Genomic DNA, 22579 nt, shown 5'->3' with positions numbered 1-22579 from the left:
ATCTGTTGTCATTTTCAGAATGTGTGTGTTGAACCAGCCGCTGATGCACTCACCAGCTTCCAGCCGCACTCCTGTGTGCCTCGTTTTCCTGCTTTGTGCAAGAAACTCACGATGACTATGGCTTGTCGATTGAAGCCACCTGAGAAACTTTATTGAGCACGTTTTGACGTCAGTGTTATACTTGTTTGCCCTTCTAGTTATTTCAAAGGGAAATGAGATTACTATGGTACAGTTTTTTCTTTTGTGCTTTCTGTGTCTGAAATTTTAAGTAATAGGTTGTGGAGTGGTAGTGAGAATTCCTGTTAGGTTGAGGTTCCCAGAATCCAATTCCCTTGTTCGCTTTATGGGTCACCATTTTTTTTGTTTATTTTATTTTATTTTATTTTATTTATTTATTTATTTAAGAGCAAGAGAGAGAGAGGGGGAGAGAGAGAGGGAGAGAGAGAGAGGGAGAGAGAGAGAGAGAGAGAGAATGGGCATGCCAGGTCCTCTAGCCACTGCAAATGAACTCCAGATGCATGTACCCCCTTGTGCATTTGGTTAATGTGGGTCCTGGGGAATCGAACCTCGAACCGGGGTCTTTAGGCTTCACCGGCAAGTGCTTAACCGCTAAGCCATCTCTCCAGCCCCCATTTGTTTGTTTTAATCTCTTCTTGCCAATATGATTTTTCCTTCCTTCCTTTCTTCTTCAAAGACGAGTGACTGATTAGAGTTCTGTTATCAGTGTGACATGTATTGTTACTTTTTTAAAAAAAATTTTTCTTTCTTCTTTTGTGTTATGGCATATTTTTACAGTTGTTCCATAGGATATTCAAGAGAAAGACCTCAAAAGACTAAAATATAAAACCCAAGTAAATCAATCAACAAATGGGCTAATGAAATGCACAGATAGTTGTAAAAAGATGACATGCAAATGGCTAACAATCACATCTAAAGGAATTTCAACATCTTTAGCCATTAGGGAATTACAGATTAAAATGACATCCAGGGCTTGGGAGATGGCTCAGTTATAAAAACACTTATGGTTCACACATAATGGCCTGAAGCTCACTTAAAGCACACCTGGGTTGAGGTGGAAGGTGGACACAGGAGAATCCCTGGATGCTTGTGGGCCAGCCAGCCTGTTGTACACAGCAGCAAATAATGAGACCCTGTCTCAAACAAGATGGAAGACAAGGACTAACATCTGCAGCTATTCTCTGTCCCCCACATGCATGCCTGTATTCAACACACACACACACACACATACACACACACACACACACCACAATTACAAAGATTTTTTTTAGAAACAATACCATTACATTGAGATTCCATCTTACCCTAGTCAGAATGGCTGTATTAAAAAGGCATACAACAAATGGTGGTGAGGATGTGGAGGGAAATTGGGACCCTTATATGCTGCTGGTGGGAATATAAATTAGTGCAGCTACATGTAAATCAGTTTGGAGGTTCCTCAAAAAACTAAAAATATAAGTACCATATTATTCAACTATACTACTCTTGGACATTATACTGAAAATACTTTTTTTTCCCCCCAAGGTAGGGTCTCTCTCTAGTCTAGGCTGACCTGGAATTTACTATGTTAGTCTCAGGGTGGCCTCAAAATCATAGCAAGCCTTCTACCCCAGCCTTCTGAGTGCTGGGATTAAAGGTGTGTGCCACAACACCCAGTATAGACACACACACACATAGAAAATGGGAACACCAGGGTAGCCAGCCACTGTAAACAAATTCCAGATGCATGGGCCACTTTATGCATCTGGCTTTACAAGGGTGCTGGAGAATTGAACTTGTGTAGTTAGGTTTTATGGGCAAATGCCTTAACCACCGAGCCAACTCTCCAGTCCTGAAAGAATTTTAAAAGACATATACTACAGAGCTACTCACACTGTACACAAGAGCTAAGATAGCTAAGAATTAGACTGAGTTATCTGTGAACAGAAGAATGGAAGTGTGATTATGGATGCACAATGGAGTTTTATTCAAGCATTAAGAATGAAATTATGGGGCTGGAGAGATAGCTTAGCAGTTAAGGAACTTTCCTACAAAGCCTAAGGACCCAGGTTAGGCTCTCCAGGTCCCATGTAAGCCAGATGCATAAGGAGGCAGATGCATTTGGAGTTCGTTTGCAGTGGCTAGAGGCCCTGGCATGGCCATTCTTTCTCTCTCTTTCCCTCTTTCTTTCTCAGTCTCTGTCTCTAATAAATAAATGAAATTTAAAAAAATTAAAAAAGGAATGAAATTATGTTTGCAAGCAACTGGAGATCATGTTAAGTGAAATAAGCCATACTTAAAAAGACAAATATCAGCCGGGCATGGTGGCGCACACCTTTAATCCCAGCCCTTGGTTTGCAGAGGTGGGAGGATTGCCGTGAGCTCGAGGCCACTCTGAGACTCCGTTGTGAATCCCAGGTCAGCCTAGGCTAGAGTGAGACCCTACCTTGAAAAACCAAAAAAAAAAAAAAAAAAAAAAAAAGACAACTATCACATATTTATGAGGGAGAGGTAGTGGGGAGAAAGAGAAAATGGTTGGGTCAGGGCCTATAGTCACTGCAGATGAACTTTAGACACAATGCACCACCATGTGCACTTGGCTTGCGTGGGTTCTGGGGAATCAAACCTGGGTCGTTAGGCAAGCACTTTAACTAAAGCTATCTCTCCAGTCCTAAATACCACATTTTCTTTTCTTTTCTTTTTTTCTTCTAGGTAGGGTCTCACTGTAGCCCAGGCTGACCTGGAATTCACTGTGTAGTCTCAGAGTGGCCTCAACTCATGGCGATCCTCCTACCTCTACCTCCCGAGTGTTGGGATTAAAGGTGTGTGCCACCACGCCCAGCCCACATTTTTTTCTCCTTCGAAGATACTGTGTTTTGTGTAGTTGTGTAAAATCATTTACATGTGGGTTGGAGAGATGGCTTAGCAGTTTAGAGCACTTTCTATGCAAGCCTGAGGAAGCCTGACACACTGCTGGAGTTTGTTCCCAGAATATACATAAATAGCTGGACATGGCTGTGGTCATCTGTAACCCCAGTCCTGGAGGGGAGTACAGCTCCAAGAATCAGCAGAGCTTGTGAAAAAAATCACAAACTCTGTAATCAGTAAGGGACTCTGGCTCAAATTAGGACAGGTGCAAGTGTAATGACATAGGACACCCAACATTCCACTCTGGTCACTGCAGGCGAGTGCATAGTATATACATATATACATGTGCACATACCATAACACCCCCACCAAAACAAAAAAACACCATTTGTATAACATGAAAGTTGAAAGGAGATTGTCTAGGGGGGACAGGTGGGACAGAGAAGAAGGGAAAAAAGGGAGCAGCAAGGGATGAATATGGTTAGAGGACATGATGTGTATATGTGAAATTGACTTTATGAAACCTGTCACCTTGTATGGTGAACATATGACAACAGAGAGGTTGGGGGTGTGTGTGGAGAGAAAGAAAGAACGAAAAGTACTATATGTTTTTGGCTAGGTTTGTTTGTTGCTCAGATCATTGTTTTTTTTTTTTTTTTTTTTTTTTGATGTAGGGTCTTGCCCTTGCCCAGGCTGACCTGAAACTCACTATGTAGTCTCTGGCTGGCCTCTAACTCACAGTGACCCTCCTACCTCAGCCTCCCGAGTGCTGGGCTTAAAAGTATGCGCCACCACATCCCACTCAGATCTTTTCTTTTCTTTTTTTGGTGGGAAAAAAAGGGTTTATTTTGCCTTACAGACTTCAGGGAAGCTCCATGATGACAGGGGAAAACAATGGCATGAGCAGAGGGTGGACATTACCTCCTGGCCAACATCAGGTGGACAACAGGAACAAGAAAGTGTGCCCCAGATATTTTTTGTTATTGTTATTTTTTAAAACTTTTTATTGACAACTTCCATACGTATTGACTATATACTACAATCACAATTCTTTTCCATTAAACCTCCTTTTCCCCCTTTCTAAATTCTCCCTTCATTGAATCCCTTCTTCTTTCTTTTTAGTATTTTATTTATTTGAGAGAGAGAGAAACGGAAGGAATGGGTGTGCCAGGGCCTCCACCCACTGCACACGAATTCCAGACACATGTGCCACCTTGTACATCTCGCTGTGGGTCCTAGGGAATTGAACCTAAGTCGGTTGCCTTTGTAGGCAAGCATCTTTGCCACTAAGTCATCTTCTAGCCCTTGAATCCTTTCTTCTTTCTAACTAGTCTCTCTCCTATTTTGATATCATCATTTTTCCCTTTTATTATGCAGGCCTTGTATAGGTAGTATTAGCCACTGTGAGGTCATGAATACCACAGCCACGTTGTGTCTGGAAGACAGTATTATAAGCATTCCTCCCCTTCCTTTGGTTCATTCTTTCTACCTCCTCATCCACAGTGGTCCCTGCATTGCCCACCTCTTAATCTTAAAGCTTATTGAGTTTTGGACTGTGAGACCCATTAGCTCTCAACATCCCATGACCTTCCCATGTGACAGATTAGCTTATTGTTTCTTTTGATTCTCTTTCCTTAGATGCATATGCCCTTTGTTTCTTCCTACCCCTTCTTCCCTCCCTCCCTCCCTCCCTCCCTCCCTCCCTCCCTCCCTCCCTCCCTCCCTCCCTCCCTTCTTTTTCATGTCTCTCTGTGGGTGTGTTGTGATATGTGCAGGCCATGGTAGTGCATGTAGAGGTCAGAGGACAACCTTCAGGTGTTGGTCCTTGCCTTCTAACTTCTTTCAGTCAGGATCTCACATTGTTCTCCACTGCTTTTTCCTCAGCTGGGCTGGGAGCTTCTGGAGGATTCTCCAGTCTGCCTCCCTTCTTGCTAGTAGGAGTGGCTGGGATTACAAAATGCTTGCCACAGTGTCTGGCTTGGAATTTGGGTACTCATGCTTGTTTAGCAAGCCCTTAATCCATTGAGCTATCTCCCTAGCTTCTACTTTTAGCTTTTTTTTTTTTTGAAAGAAAATATATTTATTTATTTATTAGTGTGAGAGAGAGGGAAAGGGAGAAAATGGGTGTACCATGGCCTCTGACCACTGCAAATGAACTCCAGACACATGTGCCACCATGTGCATCTGTCTTATGTGGGTACTAGAGAGTCCTTAGGCTTTGCAGGCAAGTCCTTTAACTGCTGTGGACTTTCTCTAGCCCAGTTTTAGCCTTTTTGAGATGTCATCTCACTTAGTTCAGGCTAGCCTTGAATTTGCCATTTAGTGGCTGAAGTTGGTCTCTACCCTCCAGGTGTTGGGGTTATAGGCTTGTACCACCTCTCCTGGCTGTATATATATTTTAAATAATTTTGCATCCTAATCAGGAATGGTGGCTCAATAACTGCAATTCCAGCACTTGGTAGGATCACCAGTCCAAGGCCAGCCTGGGCTACACAGTGAGACCCTATCTCAGAAAAAAACAGCTATAAGCCAAACCAGCCTTCTCATCCCAGGAAATTAAAGTTAATTTAAGCAAAGAAAAACTTTTAAGTTAAATTTTAATATCACCTTTTGATATTGGCCTGGGATCAGTTCAGTCATGTTCTCTGATTTTACTTTCAGGTTATCAGCTGATTGGGACTCACTCGGGTGTGAAGCTCTGCAGGTGGACAAAGGTATTTGCCTTATTCACATATTGTTCTATTCTGTGCCAATTTTATGTGGCAGTCATAGGAAGTCACGCTTACCATTTGACATGTAATTTATATTTAGTAAAAAGTACATAGCCGGGCGTGGTGGCGCACGCCTTTAATCCCAGCACTTGGGAGGCAGAGGTAGGAGGATCGCCTTGAGTTCAAGGCCACCCTGACACTACAGAGTTAATTCCAGGTCAGCCTGGACTAGAGTGAGACCCTACCTTGAAAAACCAAAAAAAAAAAAAAAAAAAAAAAAAAAAGTACAAACCTGTGGATGCAATTTCAAAATGAGTTCAGTAAATTTTTATGTTTTTATGTACTTTATGAGCACAAACAAGAGTGTGAGTGGGAGAGTGTGGGCTCTGCAGGCCGCTTGGTGTGCTGCAAGTGAACTCCAGGCGCGTGGGCATGCACCGCTCTGTGCATCTGGCTTTACGTGCGCACTGGAGAATTGAACCCGGGACTCCAGGCTTTGTTTGGTACCAGGCACCTTTAACTGCTGAGCCATCTCCCCAGCCCTCTGTTTGTATTTTTTTGGTTTTATGAGATACTGACTTAGCTAGGCGTGGTGACGCACACCTTTAATCAATCCCAGCACTCGGGAGGCTGAGGTAGGAGGATCGCTGTGAGTTCAAGGCCACCCTGAGACTACATAGTGAATTCTAAGTCAGCCTGGGCTAGAGCAGAACTCTACCTTGAAAAACAAACAACAACAAAAAATTGGTTTACTTAGCCGGGCGTGGTGGCGCACGCCTTTAATCCCAGCACTCAGGAGGCAGAGGCGGGAGGAGTTCAAGGCCACCCTGAGATGACAGAGTTAATTCCAGGTCAGCCTGGACCAGAGTGAGACCCTACCTCGAAAACCCCCCCCCCAAAAAAAATTGGTTTATTGTATGTAGTTCAGGCTGGCCGCAAGTCAAGGTGACCCTCCTGCCTTGTCCTCCCAGGCGTGCATCACCCCAGAGAAGATATAAGTGATTGTCTTCACCCTTGAGGGTTGTCTTGTGCCAGTGCTAGTCAGTGCCTCCCTTTGGTCCACATAGCCATTGTTCTGTTAATTTTTATTTATGTGTGCGTGTGTTGGGGGGGGAGCATGCCAGAGTCTCTTGCCACTCCAAGTGAATGCTCATTGGCTTTACATGGGTGGGTAGGGAACTGAACCCTGGGATGGCAAGTTTTATAAGCAAGTGCCTTTAACCACTGAGCTGTCACCGTAGCTCCATAGCCATTGATCTAATTGCCATTGTCATTATTGAGTTGTTCTTTTCTTAAATTTTCCACGAATGATATCATACTATGTGGTCTTTTTTTGAGGGAATTTATGAACTCAGCATCCAGTTTCCAAGGTGTATCCATGTTGCAGTGTGTTACTGCCCAGTCCTCTGAACAGGTCACCTCTGGGTGCTTGTGGAGGTCAGAGAACAATCTTAGATATATATTAATCACTTATTTATTTATTTATTTAGGTTTTTTAAGGTAGGTTCTCACTCTAGCTCATGCTGATCTGGAATTCACTGTGTAGTCTCAGGGTGACCTTGAACTCACAGTGATCCTCCTACCTCTGCCTCCCGAGTGCTGGGATTAAAGGCGTGTACCACCTCACTTCACTTATTTATTTTATTTTATGTTTTAGAGAGAGAGGGACAGTGAAAGGGAGAGAATGGGCATGCCAGAGCCTCTAGCCACTGCAATCGAACTCCAGAAGTATGTGCCACCTTGTGCATCTGGCTTATGTGGGTACTGGGGACTCAAACCTGGATCCTTGGCTTTATAAGCAAGTTCCTTAACTGCTAAGCCATCTCTCCAGCCCATCACCTTCTTTTTTTTTTTTTAAATTATTTATTTATTTATTTGAGAGCGACAGACACAGAGAGAAAGACAGATAGAGGGAGAGAGAATGGGCGCGCCAGGGCTTCCAGCCTCTGCAAACGAACTCCAGACGCGTGCGCCCCCTTGTGCATCTAGCTAACGTGGGACCTGGGGAACCGAGCCTCGAACCGGGGTCCTTAGGCTTCACAGGCAAGCGCTTAACCGCTAAGCCATCTCTCCAGCCCAACCTTTTTTTAAATCAGTTTTTTTTTCCTTTTTATTTATTTATTATAAAATGTTTTGTCAGTGTATATGTCAGTTTTCCTTGGGAAATACTTAGAAGTGGAATTGTTGGTTGATTGTTAGGCAAATGTGAATTTTTTTTTTTCTGTTTGTTTGGTTTTTCTGAGACAGACTCTCACATATCCTAGGCTGGCCTTGAACTTTCTATTTTTATTTTATTTTTTTGAGACAAGCACAATAGACTGGCCCCCCCCCCCCCCCCCCCACTGAGGTAGGGTCTCACTCTAGCCCAGGCTGACCTGAAATTTACTGTGTAGTCTCAGGGTGGCCTCAAACTCACAGTGATCCTCCTACCTCTGCGTCCCGAGTGCTGGGATTAAAGGCGTGCACCACCATGCCTGGTTTTGAACTTTCTCTGTAACCTTGAACTTCTGATCCTCCCTGCCTCCACCTTCCAAGTGCTAGGATAATAGGCATGTAACACCATGCCTGGTTTATGTGGTGCTGTGGGCTTTGTCCAATGCAGGCAGGCAGGCAGTCAGGCACCCTACCAACTGAGCCACATCCCTAGCCTCCAAGGAACTCTTTAATTTTTTTTTTTTTTTAAACTCATGTCTCCCTGCCTTCAAAAATAAAATAAAATAAAAAATATATAAAATAACAGATTACACCTAGGTCATCTTTTGTTATTCCATCTCTTGGTGATGGTGTGCTCTGCTCTGCTCTGCTCTTTCAGTTAATTAGTTAATTCAACATTGTCTTCTGCCCCCAAATTTTTTCCAGCCCAGTGATTTTCAGTAACATCATACTCAATGCTTTCTGTGCCTAGCCAGTATTGTGTAGCATCTCTTTTCCCAATGCTAAATTAAATCTGCAGAGAGTATATCACATACATAATTTTAAAAAGTAGTCTTCTCCCAAGATGTAATGTAATGAAAGAGGAAGCAATTTATGTTCCATATGTATTTCAGTACAGACTTGCTCTGTGCTGCTGTGTTAGCGGGCATGGTGGAGCTGCTTGCGTCTCCTTTCCTTTCTCTGTGCTGCTAGTGCTGTGCTTCTCTCTCCCTCTTTTTCCTCCCCTCCTCCCCATACACTCCCCTTCAGATGCTCAGCCCATATGCCCTCTACCTGGAGTTATATTTCCAAATCGAAGTATATACCACATGTTTGCTTCTGTCTAGCCTGAGCCATCATTCCTCATGCAAGGGAGAATGTATTGACTGTCATATTTTCATGCTCTTCTAAGGGATTGTACATTATTACTGACTGATGTTATAAAGTAGTTGGATGACAGGAGAGGGAAATAGACAGTGTATACATATGCAAAGGAGAAAATGTATGTAGCTAGTACAATACTAACTGATGTTTCTGGTCATGGCTGGAGTGTGGCTTTCTTTTTTTGTTACATGGCCAAGTTCCTTTCTACTCTGTTAGTACCTCAGTGTCATGGTGGTTTCTTACCAGGTGTGTGAGCCTGTCTCCCAGCAGAAGCTTTTTATTTTATTTTTTTGGTTTTTCGAGGTAGGGTCTCTCTCTAGCTCAGGCTGACCTGGAATTCACTGTGTAGTCTCAGGGTGGCCTTGAACTCAACGGTGATTCTATCTCTTCCTCCCAAATGCTGATATTAAAGGTGTGGGCCACCATGCTTGGCTATTTTTTATTAAGTAGAGATTTTGTATGGACACATCATGTGTTGGTACTGTCATTTCTTCTTCCCTGCCCCCATTCCACTGAGGGCCCTCCTCAGTAGGATTGCTGGTGTTCACCATAGGGGTGTAGGTTATGAGTTGAGAGAACAGCCGTCAGTTATTGTAGCGGAGGCAATGCCTCTGGATATTCCCTCCCATCCTGTGGCTCTTACAGTCTTTCTGCCCCCTCTTCCGCAACGTTCCCCGAGCCGTGGTAGGTGTGTTTTAAGTCTGTGTCAGTGCTGCACTCTCAGCGGCTTCTGGATCTCTGCTTGGCTGTGTGTTGAGCATCTTCGTGTGTGTCTCCCTTGTCCTGGCTCAGGTGGCAGGCTCGCTATGGCAGCAGCACTCTAGCTCATCTCACCAGTTCCTCTGTGGTCCCTCCTGGGCCCTGGCTGATGTTTGAGGGGTGCTTTATCTTCTTGCTTCTTGCTGCCTTCTGAAAAATAAAACCATATTCTGCCCCTAGCAAGGACGCTTGCCGGCTGTCTACTTGCCCTCAGTGAGCACTTCTCCAGCAGCTTCCTGCACACACAATCTTTCCTTTACCATTTTTATTTTTGTAGTGCTAGGGAATTAAACCCAGTGCCTTATGCATGCTAGACAAGTACTCTATTTCTCTTTCTCTTTCTCTTCCTTTTTTTTTTTTTAATATATTTTTTGTTCATTTTTATTTACTTTTTTGAGAGTGACAGAGAGAGAAGAAGAGAGAGACAGATAGAGAGGGAATGGGCGCATCAGGGCTTCCAGCCACTGCAAACAAACTCCAGACGTGTGCGCCCCCTGGTGCATCTGGCTAACGTGGGTCCTGGGGAATCAAGCCTCGAACCAGGGTCCTTAGGCTGCACAGGCAAGCGCTTAACCGCTAAGCCATCTCTCCAGCCCTTTCTCTTCCTCTTTGAGAATACTCCATATTCCAGGTTTGCCTTGGATTTACTGGGTAGCTGAGCATGACCTTGAACTCCTGATCCTTCTGTCTCTACCTCCTAAGTGCCAGGAGCACAGGCATGCACCACCATCCCTGGCTCAGCAGTCACTTTTTTTTTGTTTTGTTTTTTCCAGGTATGATCTCACTCTAGCTCCGGCTGACCTGGAATTCACACTGTAGTCTCAGGGTAGTCTTGAACTCACTGTGATCCTCCTACTTCTGCCTCCCGAGTGCTGGGATTAAAGGTGCACGCCACTACGCCCGGCTCTCAGCAGTCACTTTTTTTTTGGTTTTTCGAGTTAGGGTCTCTTTTGACTGTTGGTTTTGTGGCATTAGAAGCTGCAAGCACCCAGCTGGTGGGTTGTCACTGGACCCTGATTTAAAGCTCACAAGTCAGCTTGGCAGTTTCATGAGTGTTGGCAGAGCTCACAGAACTCCCGGGTCAGGTGAGACATGGTGGGCAGCATGGTGTTCATACTGAGTGTCATGGGGGTGATGTAGGTGTGAGCCCTGGAGGATGCTGGACACACAGTGGCTTTATTTATGTCACAGCTGAGTGCCTCCATGTCTATTAAGAAACCCTCAATCTTGGTAGAGAGCTGCTTGCAAACCTACCTAGCCTGTAGCTGGAAGGCAGGCATAAATCTTGACTATCCTCATGAAGACACAATCTTCCATCTACGCCAGAAAGAGATACTCTATTTTGAAAAGAGAGCTTGGAGCTAAAGCTGGCCCAAGAAGTACAGAAATGCCACACAGAATTGCTCTGAACACATCTTTCCCTGCAGTCTGATACAGGCATCCTTCCCTTGACAGTCTGAACTGCCTTCAGAGTTCCAGGACCTGAAGGCAATAGTGCGGTGAGGACACGCTCCTGGTCAAGGTATGAGCGGCCTCACTATGGCTGACTGTGGCTCAGTCCAGATGACTTGCTTCTTTTCTGTTTCCTTTTCCTTCATTTATTTTTTGTTCAGTTTCTTTTTCTTCTCTCTCATGGTTTTGTGACAAGTACTCACTCTATTCCGGGTTGGGCTAGAACTTACTATGTAGCTCATTCTGGCGTCAGACCCATGGTAATTCTCCTCCCTCAGCCTCTCAAGTGCTGGGTTTATAGCCACCTTGCTTACCTTACTTTTTTCTTGTAACATTTCCAGTTTGTTTATTTTCCCAAACAGGTTCTCATTAGATAGCTCAGGCTAGCCTCGAACTTTGGGTCCTCAGTACTTTCTTTTATATAGGGAATGTTCAGTAGCTGTGGCACACAGTACAGAATGCTAACTGTAACCACTTCCTCACTTGACAACAGCTGTATACTAACCAGGTTTTGCTACTAAACGCTTGAAATGTGGGAAGTGTGACCAGGGGGTAGAATTTTCATTTGATTTAACTTAAATTTTTTTTTTTTTTTTTTTTTTGATGTAGGGTCTCACACTCTAGCCCAGGCTGACCTGGAATTCACTATGGAGTCTCAGGGTGGCCTTGAACTCATGGTGATCCTCCTACCTCTGCCTCTCGAGTGCTGGATTAAAGGCGTGTGCTATCATGCCTGGCTTTAACTTAAAAAAATTTTAAACACAATCATATGCTACATAAAGGTGTTTTGATCAGTAATGGGCTGTGTATGTGATGGTGTGGGGCTTCTAGCTCTGGTAGGTCATATCCCTGAGGCTAGTGTAAGTCATTTTGTGCTGTTCACACAATGATGCCATATTTTCGTGATGCATTTTGTCACTTCATTAGGACCTCAACTAGCAAGTGGCAAAGAAGATAGCCTAGGGGCTGGGGAGATGTGAGTAAAGTGCTTGCTGCACAAATACGAGGAAAGCCCTGTATTTGGATCTCCAACACTCAGGTAAAAATGCTGGGCATGATAGCCTGCGCATGTAAACCCAGTGCGGGGTAGGCAGAGACAGGAGGATCCTTGGGGTTGCTGGCTAGCTAGTCTAGCCATATTGCAGATTTCAAGTTTAATGAGAGACCCTAGCTCAAAAAATAAGGTAGGGAGCAATTTAGGAAGACACTCAGCCTCATGCCTCCACACACATGTGCACACACATATTCATGTGCCCAAATGAATATTCACATTGAGGTGCAACACACACACACGCACGCACACACACGCGCACACAAAGGAGGAGAAAAACCTAGCCTAGCCTTACAGAAGGATGGCAGGATAACTGAGGATGGACATGAGGCCCCAGCCATCAGATGCCATCAAAAGTCATCAAACCCAAGTGGTCTTCTTGGGTGTGGAGCTCAGCTCTCTGACAGGGGTTATTTGCCTGAAAGATTAGGGGTCTGGCTGGCACCCCAACAACAGCTTTGTGTAGCTTTGGCATCATTTTTGGGGAGAGTTGGTCGTGGTTTCTAGCCAGAGAAGCATGGCTCTGATGCTGATGGAGGAAGACTTACTTGAAGAAGCTATTAATTCAGTTGACAGTCTGTTCTTCATACTTTCCATTGTAGTTCCCTAGTCTGGAAAACAAATATCTCTTATCACACACACACACACACACACACACACACACTCCTCCTACACTTTTCCTTCTCCTTGGTATAAGCTATATACTCATATGTATAACGTATATATGTCATTGTGATAGTAGAAATACCAATTTGAGGGCTGGAGACATGGCAGTTTAGAGGCTTATCTGCAAAGCATAATGACCCGAGTTCAATTCCTCAGGACTTATATAAAGCTAGAGGTACAGTGGCACATGAGGCTGGAGTTGTGTGAAGTGGCTGGAGGCCCAGACATGCCCGTTCTGTCTCCCTCCCTCCCTCCCTCCCTCCCTCCCTCCCTCCCCTTTCTCCTTGCAAATTAATAAAATATTTAAATATTTATTCATTTATTTCTGGTTTTATGTGGGGAATCAAACCCAGGTCATTAGGCTTTGCAGGCAAGTGCCTTTACCACTGTGCCATCTTTCCTCCAAATAAAAATACTTAAAAAATAAAAAAGAAATACACATTCATTTGGGTTTTGGTTTTAGTTTTTGACACAAGAGCTTTAACCACTTAACACTTGACATTTCCTGAGTGATAGAGGTAGGAGGGGTCTCTTGTGTAATGAACGGTGTGTGTGTGTGTGTGTGTGTGTGTGAATGTATTATGTCCCCCAGAAGGAAGAAGGCAGTCTAGACTGTGTTAGCTGTTCCCAGCCCCACAGCACGAGGATGCCTCTGTTGGGTCACTTTTCCCTGGCTCAAACACATGTCCCTTCAACAGATTCAGGTAGCTCAGTAGCATTGGCAAAGGGCCCTGGGATTTCCCCCTAACATTAGATAGTTAGGGCATATGCGTACTTTCCTTGTGGGCCTGTTTGAAATTGCCATCTCCTGTCAGGCAACAGAATCAGCCTGGGCTGGGAAACCTCCTGGCCTGGCACTCCTGCCCTACCCTGAATGTCTCCCAAGGGACTAAGTGAGGAAACCGCTTCTGCTCCCTCGTGCTATAAGGGAACAGGGGCGCCCAAGACAAAGTTACCTAGAAAGGCTCCAGAAGACAACTTGTCACTGGAGCTCCAGCACAGGACCTGCTTTCTAAACAAAAAACGTGACTGTCTGATAAAATGAAAGAGTAGGGTCTAGAAGAGCCTCTTCCATCATAGGCAAAATGTCCAGGATGCTACAGAAAAATCACCTGTCAGAGCTAGCCGAGGAAATCACCTTGAATAAGAACAGATAATCAGCTGCCACCAACAGCCCATGAATCAACTCACAGGGCTTTGTTAGCAGCTGTCACACATAAGCTCTAGCAATCAGCTTTAAATTGTCTTCAGCCAAATGAAAAAATAAAATGCCCCAGCGAAGAAAAAGGTTAAAGAAAGAACCAAGACTGAATTATAAAATTGAAAAGTACAGTGACACAAATAAAGCAACTTGGTGAAAGGCTCAGTAGCCAAGCAGAGGTGACAGGATGTAAACTCAGTGACCTCAGAGATCAATAGAATGATCTGTGCCCAGGACCAGTCAATAGAACTCACCCAACCTGAACCGTGGAGACCAAAGTAGATTAGACATAAACCAAACCAAACATTAAGTGGAGCCTTGGGGAGCTGGGAGCAATAATGATAGTCAGTCAATATTTATGCCATAGAGTCGTGCAAGGAGAAGGACAGTAGAACGAATGAGTATTGTCATGTGCTGCTTGACAATGGGGACATGTCCTGACAAATATGATGGTTGTGTCATTGTGCAGAAACATAGTGTGCTTTCCCCAGTCCAGATGGGCATAGGTGGCTTGGTCATTATATTCATAATGAAGTTGAGGTGCAGTAAACACAAGTTGTGTGATGCTGCTGCTGAACCAGTACAGACATTGTTTAAGGAGTATACTCCAAAAATACAGCGAATACAGCCATGTATTATCATGTGTCAGGCACTCTCCATGATTATGCATGTTACACTCTTGTATGACTTGCTTCACAATAGATGTGTTTACACCAGCATCACCACAAACCTGAATGACTGTGAGGTTATAAAAGAAAGATTTAGCTGGGCATGGTGGCGCATGCCTTTAATCCCAGCACTTGGGAGGTAGAGGTAGGAGGATCACCATGAGTTTGAGGCCACTCTGAGTGAATTCCAGGTCAGCCTGGACTAGAGTGAACCCCTACCTCAAAAAACCAAAACCAAAACCAAAAACAAAAAAAGATTTTGGTACAAGTTCTATTGGGAGATACTCACATTGGTTCTTAAATTTTTTTTTTTAACTGTTAACTTTTATAAATATAAACAACATACCCTCATCATAATCTCCTCCCAGAACCTTCCCTTTTCCCCTTCCAAAACCTCCCTTCAAGTGAATCCCTTCTTTCCAACTAGTCTCTTCTATTTTTAAAATTTTTATGTTTATTTATTTATTTGAGAAAGAAGCAGAGAGTGGGACAGACAGAGAGAATGGGCATGTCAGGGCTTCCAGCCACTGCAAATGAACTCCAGACACATGTGCCACCTTGTGCATCTGGCTTACATGGATCCTGGGGAGTCAAACCTAGGTCCTTTGGCTTTGCAGGCAAGCGTCTTAACCACTAAGCCGTCTCTCCAGCCTGTCTCTTCTATTTTGATGTCATTTTTTGTTCCTCCGGTTATGCAGATCTTGTGTAGGTAGCATCAGCTCCTGTGAGGTCATGTATACCATGGCTATTCTGTGTCTGAAAGACAGCATTCTAAGCAGTCCTACCCTTCCTTTGGTTCTTACTTTCTTTCCACCACCTTCTCCGCAATGGTTCCTGAGCCCTGAGGGTGTGAGAAAGATGTCTCATTTAGTGCTGAACACTTGACACTGTCACTTCTTAGCACTTTGGTGAGTTTTTGAGTCTCCCCAGTGGTCACTGCCATCTGAAAAGAGAAACTCCTCTAACCAAAAGTATGAGTAGCATTAATATATGGGCATAAACGTAAGTATGTAGAGGGCAGGTTGGTAGGCATAATATATGCATTTGGCCAGGCAACAGTAGTAGTTTCTCCCCTAGGGCTTATGACGTCCCAAGCCTTTTAATTAGATTTCCAGTACTGGGCAGGAATTCCCGTGGAGTAGGCCTCAGGTCTGATCAAAGAGCATAACAGACATGCATGAGTTGGTACATTTGGCCTGGCTGGCCAGCCATAAAGCTTATAGGGTCCACTGCTGTCACATGGATTTCTTTTGTGAGGAAGGGTTAGTTTGCAATGAAAGAGCAAGGCCAGGTTCAAAAGCCTAGGCTTCAGTTCTGAGGAACAAAGGGAAGTGTCCTATTTTTATGTTTATTAGGAAGGGGAAAGTTTCATATCACATGACCCAGACTATGTGCTAGGAAGGAAGCATTAGATAGGACCCAAGGCCATAACTCTCAGGTGGTGTTGGGGAGTCCCTGGCAACAGGGGGCTCATCTTTCTTTCCTGCTGCACCTTGGGTCCTAGGTAGTAGTCGAGGAGGGTTGGGCTTGCTTGTGAGACTGAGATTGTGTTACAGGTGAGCATGATTTAATCTCTCTGGACTGGCCCACTTCTGGTCTCTTAAAGCATCCATATCAGTATTCTAACAGTAATGCACTAGGGTATATGGCTATGATATTACAAGGTGATAGGAAATTTCAGCTGCAGTATAACCTTATGGTACCATTATCACATATGTGGTCTACCTCTGATCAACATGTTGCTGTGTAGTGTGTGACTGCATTCTAAGAATTAATAGCTGAAAACGGGCCAAAATTGATGAAAGACTCCAACCTACAGATTCATAAATCCAAGTGATAAACCAAAGAAACGCTTGCCAAGACAACTGTATAATTCATGACTTATGGGGTCCGGTATGATGCAAGTAAGACCATTGACTCACGGAATGTGAGGCAAAGTTTTATTGGGTAAAAAGAAAGCTGGTGTGCAGCAGGTCTGCATCCCGGAGTTCGGGATCTCAAGATGCAGCCCTGATCTGTTCAGAGTGCCAGTTTATATTGGAAATAACCATATGATGTATATAGTAAAAACAGGATTGGTTGTTAAACCACAAAATTACATACTGTTAAACAAGGGGGGAGGGGCTATTATAAGAAGTCACAAGGTTAAATAGATCTAATAGGCCGAACTGAGGCAAGAAACATTCTATGCTATGTAATCACAAAGATATTTAGAAACAAAGAAATAAACAGGGAGGTCATGGTACATTGCACAGAGGGATCATCTCCTTCCTTTCACATTTCATTTTACAATGACTTGAAAACTGAAAAGTAAGAATGCTTCGAACATGGCTAGAGAGAAACAGCCTATTACCTACAAGACAATGCTAATTTGCATGACACAGATAGCTTCTCATTGAAACTATCAAGGCAGGAAGAAAGTGAACCACAGTTTTCAACCGTTTGACAGAGAGCCATGAGTTCCAAATGTCTTATCTGGCAAAATTATATGGCTAATGGATCTAATTAACACATAGCACTAGAGAAATTAGATATCTGTGTAGCAAAGCAAGCAAGCAAATATGCCTGTACCTTTCCTTCCTCATCTGGTTTAGAATAGGGTTCTTTATTGCTACAAAGCCCTTACGGTACTTTGGTAATGACTGTATTAAATTCATGGATCAACCCAGGCAAGTGGATTTTGTAATCCATGAACAGGGTATGTCTCTCCATTATTCAGGTTTTCTTTTTATTGAATAACTCCTTCCCCCCAATAGAATTGTCTTAAACCTCACTTCATAAATAAAATTCAATTAAAAAGGAGTCATAGCCTCACAAACTTTTAGAAAATGTTTTTAAACCAAAAAGAAAATAGTCTTCTTAAAGTCAAGCATGGTGGCACATGCCTTTAATCCCAGCACTTGAGAGGCTGAGGTAGGAGGATTGCTGTGAGTTTGAAGCCACTCTGTGACCATATAGTGAATTGCAGGTCAGCCTGGGCTACAGCAAGACCCTCCCTCAAAAAACAAACAAAAAACCCAAAATCTTCTCATCTGTGGCCATCCTAGGATCTAGCAAGATGTCTGAGCTGTCAGTATTCAGTTTGGATGTAGGTCCTCCGGGAAGCTTAGTGGTCCTGCAAGGCTGGTTGGTGTCTCTTTTGTTCCATGGATTCCAGTCCTCATTGGCCCTTTCCCTGCATACCCAGAGATCTCTGGCCTCTCTTCCTCTTACTAGGATACTAGTTCTGTCAGACAAGGGCTGTATCTTTATGACCTGGCTTAACTTAATTGCTTCCCAATATACAGCTGCATTTGGGGTTATTTAGGACTTCAGCATGAATTGGTCTGAACAGTGTGTTCTACTCAACATGTAATGAATGAAATATGCAGCCTTTCAGCTTTGTTTCTCCACCGTGGAAATTACTCTGTGACTTTGGTGTTCAGTGGACTTTAGTTTTCAATGCTATTTGGGAGATTTGAGTATTTTGTTTGCCACCTTGTATGTTTTATTAATACCTTGGAAAAGAATATATAGGCATAGCTATCTGAGCAAAAATTTTCCTTTCCTTCCCCCTGCCCCAAACACCAGTACTAGGTCAAAGCTGCTCAAATGGTGGGTCACAACCCCACATGGCTTAACTGAAGGCGGGGGCTGCAAAATATTTGGCAGGAATTAAAGATTACTGAAGGTACAACAACCAAAAATTAATTCAAGATCAAGTTCACGGATTAGAGGTGCTTGTTTCAGCCCTCAGCCGTGTTGTAGCGTGTGACCTCCCTGCAGCCTCGTTTCTGAGCAGGCAGCATGTGCTCTTTGCACTGTGCACCCATCATGCCATGCAGTACTACTGAATGCTGCCCAGAGCACCTTGGCTCAGGTTTCAGAGAACTGCATCCTATGATTTGCAGTGGTTTCACTGTATACGCAAAGTTTTCCACTCTTACAGAAACATGCCCCGAAATATCATGGCCCAGGTGTAGAAAACAAAGTCTTACATTTTCCTGCTGTCTGTCTTCAGCATGTATCAAATTAGTGCATCTTTGGATTGTATTGTTTTATACAAATAAGCACATCTATCTTATTAGTATGCAAATTTTCTTTTGTCTTTAATCAATGGTAAATTATATGTTTACAGAGGAATTGTCTCAACATTAAGACTTTATGGATTGCTGACATAATGATTAAGCTGGTAGGCTCTTGTGTAATTTTTTTTCGTTGTATATATCATTCAAATAGTAACACTTACTGTGTACAGTTGTTCCTCAGACTCCATTGGGGAATTGTTCCCAATCCCCTGCTCTGATACCGAATCTGAGAATGCTCAAGTCTCTTCTATAAAATGAAGTGGTATTTGCCTAGAGTGCATATCTCCTTCATGTCCTTCCAAAGATACTTTGAATCATCACTAGATGACTTATAATACCCAGTGTACTGTACATGCTGTGTAAATAGTTGCTAAACTATATTACTGAGGAAATAATAACAAGAACAATGTCTACATGTTCATCAGAGCCAACACTTACCCCATTTTGATCAGTTGAATCCTTGGGAGGAGGCTGAGGATACAGAGAGGAGATGGTATCTGTAAACGCTGCCCACCTTCGTCATCTTTCTCCTTTGCAATGGCTGCTGTTGATTCCTTGTCTGAGTCTGTTGGCCTCAAGAGTCTCAGCTATCTTGGATGGCATACTGTTCCAGCCCTCTAGTGGGGAGTGACACTGATTGTACCTCTTTACCTCCCTTCTTTTCTTCACTAATTCATCTCAGAGCCTCTTTCATGACCTCCCCACACATTTCACTTTTGCAGAAGTTCAGCTTGTCTTGTCCAGAGGCACTAAGTTTGATTCTAGATAAATCAAACATTACTTTCTTGCTATACTTATGACTTGTGGTTTTTTTTTTTTCCTCTCACTCATATGTTACATGGTTTTGCCCACCACATTAAATAGTGTCCTTTTTGGGGTTAATCTGTTTTATATACATCCTGTTGTGTCCTTAACCATCTCAAATATGTTTACATTCTACTTACTCAATTGACAGAGTAACATGTACTCCAAGAAGCCTCCCTTATACTGAGCACAGATCCTCTTAGACATGAGCCCTGCTTCTACTTTTAGATCCTGCCTTCTTTGTTTCCTGGTGTTATGTGTTCATGTACTGGTATATTTGAGATGGGTTGATGGATTTGTACTTATAAGTATCAGTGTTTTTGGAGTTAATGAGAGTTTTATTTTATTTTTGCTTGTGTGCCGGTATGTGTGCATGTGTGCATTGTGTGTGTGTGTGGGGGGGTGGTAGTGTCTGTGTGCTGTATGCATGTCTATGTGCCCTTGTGATAGGTGACCCAAGGGTGCGGGCACTTGCCTGTGGTGGCTGGAGCTGAATATTGGGTTTTCAGCTCCCTCACCCTTCTGCCTGTTCTTATTTGAGCCAGAGTCTCTTACTGATGTTGGAGCTTGCTGATTTGTACAAGCCTGGGGGATTCCCTGGTCTCCTTGCTTTTTGTGGGACTGGGGTTGCAGGTGTAGGTGGCCTTGCCCAGCTGCTTATGTGAGATCTGGAGATTTGAACTCAGGCCCTCATGGTTGTGAGGAAGCTCACTTAATTGCTATGCAATCTTTCCAGCCCAGTTATAGGTTTATTTTACTGGGTTTGAAAAAAATCCAAAGCTGCATCAGAAATACTACAAAGCTAGGATGTAAAGTTTTTAAAGTATATAGATCATGTTTTACTCATTATGTTTTAGTTTTTATTTATTTGAGAGACTGAGAGAATGGGTATGCGAGGGCCTCTAGCCTTTGCAAATGAACACCAGAAGCTTGTGCCACCTTGCACATCTGGCCTATATGGGTCCTGGGGAATTGAACCTGGGTCCTTAGGTTTGGCTGGCAAGTGCCTTAACTGCTAAGCCATTTCTCCAGCCCTTTATTATATTTTAATGTGTGTGCACATGTGTAGAGACCAGAGGACAACCTCACAAATCGTTCTTTAAGAACACCATTCCCTCCATTCACTTTTTTTTTTTTTTTTTCCGAGGTAGGGTCTCACTCTAGCCCAGGCTGACCTGGAATTTTCTATGTAGTCTTAGGGTGGCCTTGAACTCACAGTGATCCTCCTACATCTGCCTCCAGAGTGCTGGGATTAAAGGCTTGCACCACCATACCTAGCTAAGTTTTTCTTTTCTTTTTTTTTTTTTTTGAGATTTACTTATTTATTTATTTAAAATTTTTGTTTTTATTTTAATTTATTTGAGAGTGACAGAGAGAGAGAGTGGGGGGGGGGGAAATGGGTGCGCCAGGGCCTCCAGCTGCTGCAAATGAACTCCAGACACTTGCACCCTCTTGTGCATCTGGCTAAAATGGGCTCTGGGATTTGAGCCTTGAACCGGGCTCCATAGGCTTCACAGGCAAGTGCTTAACTGCTAAGCCATTTTTCCAGCCCAAGATTTATTTTTATTTGTTTATTAGAGACAGAGAAGGAGAAAGAGAGAGAGAGTGAGAATGGGCACACCAGAGTCTCTAGCTACTGCAAATGAACTCCAGATGCACGTGCCCCCTTGTGCATCTGGCTTACATGGGTCCTGGGGATCGTACTGGGGTCCTTAGGCTTTGTAGGCAAATGCCTTAACTGCTAAGCCATATCTCCAGCCCCAGCTTCCCCCCTTTAAAAAATTTATTTATAAAAAAAATTTATTTATGAAACAGATGGGGGGTTGGAGGAGGGAAGAAGAGGAAAAGAGGAACAGAGAGGGAAAGAATGGGTGCACCAGGGCCTCTAGCCACTGCACATGAACTTCAGGTGCATGTGCCACCATGTGCATCTGGCTAACATGGGTTCTGGGAAATCAGACCTGGGTCCTTAGGCTTCACAGGCAAGCACCTTAACCACTAAGTCATCTCTCCAGCCTTCCCTTTTTGTTTTTATGAAACAGGACCTCGCTGTATAGTCTAGCTGGCCTTGAACTCACTATGTAGCCCAGGCAGACCACAAACTCACAGTCTCCCTGTCCCCATTCTCCTGAGTGCTGGGGTTACAAGGTGCACTCCCATGCCCACCTCATTAAGGGTATTTGTGATTATGAAACAGTGTCTTCTTGTTTTGTTTCTGTGATTTCATTCAAATCACACGTTTCTCGTTTATCTCAGTCGATGCTCCGGGGGCGAGGAGGCTGCTACAAGCATACATTCTACGGCATCGAGAGTCATCGCTGCATGGAGGCTACTCCGAGTTTGGCGTGTGCAAATAAGTGTGTCTTCTGTTGGCGGTAAGTGAAACTGGACGGCAGGGTGACCAGATGTGGTGACTACTGCCTGGTGCCTGCTCAGAACCCTTGGCAGCTCTGCTGTTCCTAACACCGCATCTATTTGTGTTTGCCTGCTGTTTCATGACCAGTTTTGTCAGGAGGTTTTATTGGTCTTTTCACAGAACCACAGATTTGCTTATAGACTCCCCTCCTCTTCTCTCCCCTCCCCATTTTCTTTCTCCCTCTTTTCCTGTCTTTTTTTTTTTTTCTTTCTTTCTTTCTTTTCAAGGTAGGGTCTCGCTCTGGCCCAGGCTGACCTGGAATTCACTATGTAGTCTCAGAGAGGCCTTGAACTCACGGTGATCCTCCTACCTCGCCTCAGTGCTAGGGTTAAAGGTGTGTGCCACCACGCCTGGCAGCCTCCTTCTTCTTCTTCCTCTTCCTCCTCCTCTTCCTCTTCCTCCTCCTCCTTCATCTTCCTCTTTCTCTTCTCCTCCTTCCTCCTCTTCTCCTGTCCCCGTCTCCTCCTCCCCCTCCCCGTGCGCCACCACTCCCGGCTGGCTTTTTTTTTTTTTTTTTTTGAGGCTGGCCTGAACTTGCTATGTAGTTGATGGTGACCTTGAACTCCTGATCCTCCTGTCTCCACTTCCTTAGTGCTGAGCTGACAGGCATGCAACACTGGGT

At 43.9% G+C, this 22579-nt stretch overlaps 1 protein-coding gene across 1 annotated transcript in view; it reads left to right on the top strand.

Moving 5' to 3' along the window:
- The window catches only part of LOC101618217 (S-adenosyl-L-methionine-dependent tRNA 4-demethylwyosine synthase TYW1), a 156685-nt gene that overhangs the window by 39400 nt on the left and 94706 nt on the right, over positions 1-22579 (top strand). Inside the window, exons 9-10 of the mRNA XM_045144060.1 lie at positions 5527-5579; positions 21798-21916. Coding sequence (XP_044999995.1) covers positions 5527-5579; positions 21798-21916 — 172 coding nt within the window. The remainder of the gene's footprint in view (positions 1-5526; positions 5580-21797; positions 21917-22579) is intronic.

Source organism: Jaculus jaculus, chromosome 2 (genome assembly GCF_020740685.1).
Source record: "Jaculus jaculus isolate mJacJac1 chromosome 2, mJacJac1.mat.Y.cur, whole genome shotgun sequence".
Taxonomy (NCBI): domain Eukaryota; kingdom Metazoa; phylum Chordata; class Mammalia; order Rodentia; family Dipodidae; genus Jaculus; species Jaculus jaculus.
The sequence above is the reverse complement of the archived record's forward strand: the minus strand, read 5'-3'. Positions and strand labels throughout refer to the sequence as shown.